The sequence below is a fragment of the Mizuhopecten yessoensis genome, unplaced genomic scaffold (assembly GCF_002113885.1).
Source record: "Mizuhopecten yessoensis strain PY_sf001 unplaced genomic scaffold, ASM211388v2 scaffold10879, whole genome shotgun sequence".
Classification (NCBI taxonomy): domain Eukaryota; kingdom Metazoa; phylum Mollusca; class Bivalvia; order Pectinida; family Pectinidae; genus Mizuhopecten; species Mizuhopecten yessoensis.
Genome location: NW_018408767.1, coordinates 339,658 through 346,002, shown reverse-complemented (window position 1 = coordinate 346,002; position 6,345 = coordinate 339,658). Strand labels below are relative to the sequence as shown.

Here is a 6,345-nt window from a genome sequence, read left to right as displayed (position 1 = left end):
GGGGGGGGCATATAGTGTTGCACATGTCCGTCCCGTCCCATCCATGAGCCATTTATGTCTTACATTTTCTAGTTTTGTAATTGTTGCACAATAAAGAATGTTTGTATGGATTCCATTACACGGTTGGCCTTTTAAGTGCAATACATATGCCGAATGTAGGTCGCTATCATAATAAAAATATACAGAAAGAATCATCTCATATTTCATTGTTGTTTCAAATATAGTGGAATTCATACTCGACGCTTGTCTAAGCAATGAACGGTCGTTAGAAGTGAGGAGAAGGGGCTTAAGTGCTGGATGAGATTATACTAATTTCATGTCGTGTTAACTTGTTTTTGTCACCAAAATACTTAATATTTCGTTATAAAAGTGCGTAGAGAAACATACTTAAATTAAACTGTTAATTAATGCCAGGCGTTATCTCTCGCCATCGATTAAGTCGTGTTTCTTTTATGGGAAAAATCGTTCATCTGGTTCGGGAATCAAAATGAGTTTCCAAATTCGACTTTCTTTCAAAACAACACTATATCTTTTATAGATGGAAATTTGGAATCAAATCCCATTCATTACAGCAATTAAAAGCTTCAAACCTGTACATTCTGTTTCTCTTCTTAGTCCTTTCGGTTTACACTTGGTGCTTCATAAAGATAGAGCTAAGAAGTAATTCGTTAAATAGCTATTTCACCATAACGGTAGTCGTGTACGATACAGGTAAACAGTGTATACTACTACTGATCAATGTAAACAAACCCAGTATTACCCGGTAGTCAAACGTTTACTCCAGTTACGTACAAGGTAAACAACTTTATCGGATATCCATTGACAGACGATTAGAGCCAAGATAAGCTGGAAATCAAGCGGATAATAAACCCTTACATGAACGATGCGTTGTGTCAGAGTTAATAGGCGGTATTACGTTTTTATAGTCGACCAAAACAAATTCGGGTATTGTGTATTACCTGGATTATGTAATTGAGTAACTGACATTGCCCGTACGTACCACTGCCCAAAACTGTAACGTCCCGGAAGTGTTAGAAGGTGTTTTTCCGGCATGACTATAGTTTTGATATATTATTTCTGAAGAGAAAGCCATACCTTGTGGGACTTTAGTGAGAAATAATAAAGATGGAAAAAAATTATCAACAACAGTGTTCTAAGTTGAAAATGTTAGGGCGGCTAAACCGGGATTCGAACACTGGGCTCATTTAAGATTGTAATGCTATCGCTCTAGCCACCGGAGCTATCTAGTCAACGGGAATGTCCTGGCCAAATTTTTATATTTAAACGGAAGTTGAAATGTGTAGCTGGTGAAATGTATGCGAGGATTTATGGACTTACCCAATAGGATGTCCAATAAATGTAATTTTACAATGAAATGTCACATTATGAGCAAATATATTGAAACGTCTTTTCCTTTTACAGGTGGGACGAGAATCCTCCAGCGTATCGCACGAGACCGGAAGCGGAAGGGATAGCAGAGAAAAATTCCGAAACAAAAAGCGACAAGTTGATGCGAGGGGAAGTCCTTCCCCCGACTGTGAGGACCCCAAAACTGCCTCTACAAATGCAGGAGTCTGAAACATCGTGAGTCTTATGGTCATTACTCTGTACATCAATTGCAGTTCATAGATGATTACTTTTTGTTTTTTAAATTTTGAATGTGTTTTCCTAGCTTTTCTCTCCAAGGCAAATAAGATGATGAGCATGAAAACTACGTGTATAATTACCCAATAGTGTGATTTCTAGTTTGTCAATGATTCGCGTGGTTTACTGTATTACTTCTCCGGTAGACTATAAAACCTAATACGTATTGATACATGTATGTTGTGTTTTGTAGAAAACCTGTGACATCTCCACTCAGGACCAGGCCGGAAGGAGTGACCAACTTCCAACGAAACCAGAACGGTTCCGAGATGGCGGCTATAATGAGAGGAGAAAACACAAATTCTTCAGCTCCCAAGAAGATGAATAGAAATCTGGTTCGGTCAGAGAATTGGTGAAACTTTCTCTAGTCATTGTCACAATGAAATTGGACGTTCGTTACCTTAAAGTAAGGATGGAGTAACCTACCCCTGTATGGTCCACCAGGTGTCGCTAGTAAAATCAACTACGCAACGACATCTAGTGGCATGCAACTTCATTCTAACGTTATGTAAAACATTGAGCATGTCGGTATGACAGATTATTCAAATTCAAAACTTGTGAATTGTTGTGAGTAATTAAAACATGTACATTAAAAACAATTTACAAGATTGAAATAAATTATGATGGATATAATTTCCAACTTTTAAAAATCAGGCATGACCTTTATTGATGATAACTTATCACTATTTTATTTCACAATTCCTTTTTAGCAAGACTATATGATATCAAATTTATTCTATGCAAAAGTTCTGTCCAATTTTTGAAAAATAAAACAAAATAAATTTGTCATATTTATTTTTATACTTTGACCATGGTTTACCAATAGAAGTAATTAGTGTTTTATATACTGTTTAAAATAATTTAGACTTTTTAATGTCATACAACTGTCTTTATGCCTGAGTAAATATCATGTTATAATGAAATGATATGTTGCCCTCCAACCCTGTTCTCTTTAGGACACGTGTCTGCTGTAAAGTTATTTTTGACTTTTTTAACCCATGGCGTTAGGTAAAGCTATGGGGTGATTGAATCACCTGGCAGCCGTTTCCTGTTATATGTTAGTGTTCAATGACTTACATATCAGCTAGTGTGTGTGTATGTATACATTAATGTCCAAACGGTCACCAGGCAACAATCTGATGTTTGTTTTGTTATACATTATGTATAAGTACTTGACAACCATTTATATTTGATTTATCAAACCACCTTATAGATATTTTTATATTAAACCTAATTTGGTTGTCATGAATTTCATTTGAGTAATTGTTATGCATGTAAGATTTGTTTTTGTTTCTTTTAAATATCTGAGTCTGTTTTTGTGTACACATTACAAATGGTTTGGAGTTGTTATCCCCTTAACACTTTATAAATTTAATTTATACATTTAAGATCTGATGATTTTTACAAGAATAGATAGGGGGAGTTAGTGAACAAATATTGTGCTTAATGTGATGTGAGTGTTTGCCCTATAACCAATGATGAACACTGCCTATTACAATGTGCTTGCAGCAACTCATTAAATATCCCTCATCAATTAAACATAAGAATGAAATTCTCCAAACTAAATAGCTGAATCATATGTTAATTGTTTTGAGTGATAATTCGATTAACGCGTTTTGTTTTAAATAAATCAACAATAAAATGACAAGTGTGTTAGTATGATCTGTTGGGTGAGGCCACAGGGGCATGTAGTGTTCTAATGACTAAATAGAAGATGACAAGTCCCTGTGATTGAGGTCGCTGTACCTAGTTGTGTTGACTATTATGTGTTCATAGTACTTATAAATACTCTGTAAATCAACGTTGTTAGATTTTGTTTTGTTTTGTAAAATATTTTAGGTTAATGATTAATGCAGGTTGTTTTTTTGTAGTTACATAAGGATTTTCTGGACTCATTTTTCACAGCTTTATATCTTTCTAAAATAAAATTATTAAAATATGACAAGATTTCTTTCCTGATTTATGGTTTATAATTTTAAGTGAAATTTGATATTTCATTCATTTATAGTCTTTTTCACAAAACCGCTTGATGCTTCCATTATCTATTCCACAGAAAAAGCGTTATGCCAATCGGGAACCGTCGGCACTTTCCGTAAACTCGTTTACGGAAAGTGCCGACGGTTCCCGATTGAGCTTTATGCTTCACTTCTATAGTCTGTTTCATAAAATGTTATGAATTGTCTGCTGTGATATTTAGAAGTAGTGAAAAGTAAAATTGTAACCACCATATACAAGTATTGCTGGAACAGTACAGTGTATGAAACAGACTATAACTAAACAGAAGGTGCTAAAACTAACCCACCTTACTTAATGGTATTATATTTTTGAGATTTTATTAAAGTTATTTATCAAGCTCTCCTTACTTTGTAAATCTGTAATAAACGTAAGGCTATATTGATGAGTAACTGTGATTCTGATTTTAATGTTGCATGACTTGAAAATGTACACGTGCTGCAAGCCCTGTATCATAGAGTATACGTCACTATGAACTAGTGGGCGACGCACTGTTTCACCAGTAATAAGTGTTAGGGCCAGATGAAGGATTAGAAGAATCAGTTTCTAAACGCATAAACATCTATTATTTGTAGAAAATCCTTAACATGTGCCTATCACTCGTAAAGTGTATTTTATATCAGGTGCATTTATTATGCAAAGTAATTTTGAAAAATACAGTTATGAAGAATATAACAGATATATCAGATTTCACAAATAACCCTGTACGTGTATTTAGGCTAGTGTCACTATGTTAAAATATGTCTATACAATACAATGTACATAAATACAACTGAACATGTTTCTGTAACGTCAGTGTATGCTGTAACTGAAGGCCGTGGGCCAACCAATGTAATAAAAATCAACTTCAGAGTGTGTCTTTGTGTTTTCTGTGAATTACCATCAGTTTCTTGTTTTTATTTTCGGTTTTTTTCCTTCTGTTCACTGTTTGTAACTCACAGTGAATAGGCAGTGATTCTTTAAATTGCATTGGTTTAGTCAAACTTGTTAATCTTTTCTGTGTAGTTGGACATTTTGGATATGGGAAACATTAAAGAAATTAACAGATATATTTTACACTAGGAAGTATAACCAAACGTACAAGTGATGATACAGAAAGTTTATGAAACTGATTTGGTGCCACTATCGCAGGGAGGTGCATCTCCTTAATAGACTCCCGTCTTCTGCAGTAAAGTGACCCACTATTAATTAAAATTTGTCGGTTGTAGTAAGCGATTGTGTGGTTCCGTCATTAGTGGACACGGTCGTCATATGATGTTAGCTGTTGTTTGGTCGAGTCATAAGACGATGGCTTAGGTAACATACATGTTCCAATGCGTCCAAAAGCGGTTAAACCATTATCGATAGTAAATTTCAGTATTGTAGAAAATGTTTTCAGTTAAAGGAAATGACAGGTGTTTTTGGAACAAATGCATAGACAGACAGCTATACGGGAACGTTCTGCAACAGGAAGAACGCGCGTACTGCGACTATTGAAACGTGAAGGATAACTGAAGAAGGACAAATCCAAAACAAAAGTCATAATGCCCAAGCGCAACTGTGCAGTGAAAAAATAATCTTCCCTTTCGTGTAAGCAATGAGCTGCTACGTCCAAAAACATATATAAACGCCATCAACACAAACATGGTTTCCTTCCCATTAAAAAATCATCAACGCAAACATGGTTCCCTTCCCATTGCAAATCATCAGCACAAACATGGTTCCCTTCCCATTACAAATCATCAACACACACATGGTTCCCTTCCCATTACAAATCATCAGCACAAACATGGTTCCCTTCCCGCCATCAACACAAACATGGTTTCCTTCCTATTAAAAAATCATCAACGCAAACATGGTTCCCTTCCCAATGCAAATCATCAGCACAAACATGATTCCTTTCCCATTCCAAATCATCGGCACAAAATCAACACAAACATGGTTTCCTTCCCATTACAAATCATCAACACACACATGGTTTCCTTCCCACTAAAAATCATCAACACAAACATGGTTTCCTTCCCATTAAAAATCATCAACACATACATGGTTACCTTCCCATTACAAATCATCAACACACACATGGTTTCCTTCCCATTAAAAATCATCAACACAAACATGGTTACCTTCCCATTACAAATCATCAACACAAACATGATTCCTTTCCCATTACAAATCATCGGCACAAAATCAACACAAACATGGTTTCCTGCCCATTAAAAATCATCAACACAAACATAGTTCCCTTCCCATTGCAAATCATCAGCACAAAGATGATTCCTTTCCCATTACAAATCATCAGCACAAAATCAACACAAACATGGTTTCCTGCCCATTAAAAATCATCAACACAAACATAGTTCCCTTCCCATTGCAAATCATCAGCACAAAGATGATTCCTTTCCCATTACAAATCATCAGCACAAAATCAACACAAACATGGTTTCCTTCCCATTACAAATCATCAACACAAACATGGTTTCCTTCCCATTAAAAAATCAACAACGCAAACATGGTTCCCTTCCCATTGCAAATCATCAGCACAAACATGATTCCTTTCCCATTACAAATCATCAGCACAAAATCAACACAAACATGGTTTCCTTCCCATTAAAAATCATCAACACAAACATGGTTTCCTTCCCATTAAAAATTATCAACACAAACATGGTTTCCTTCCCATTAAAAATCATCAACACAAACATGGTT

General features: G+C 35.4%; 1 protein-coding gene across 4 annotated transcripts in view; it reads left to right on the top strand.

The window, feature by feature from the left end:
* LOC110463218 overlaps positions 1-4,509 on the top strand; it is a 31,453-nt gene extending 26,944 nt beyond the window's left edge. For all 4 annotated transcript variants that reach the window (XM_021517629.1, XM_021517630.1, XM_021517627.1 and 1 more), the window contains exons 3-4: positions 1,423-1,584; positions 1,838-4,509. In XM_021517629.1, the coding sequence (XP_021373304.1) occupies positions 1,423-1,584; positions 1,838-2,000 (325 nt within the window). In that variant the 3' untranslated portion in view covers positions 2,001-4,509. The remainder of the gene's footprint in view (positions 1-1,422; positions 1,585-1,837) is intronic.
* The last annotated feature ends 1,836 nt before the right edge of the window (positions 4,510-6,345 follow it).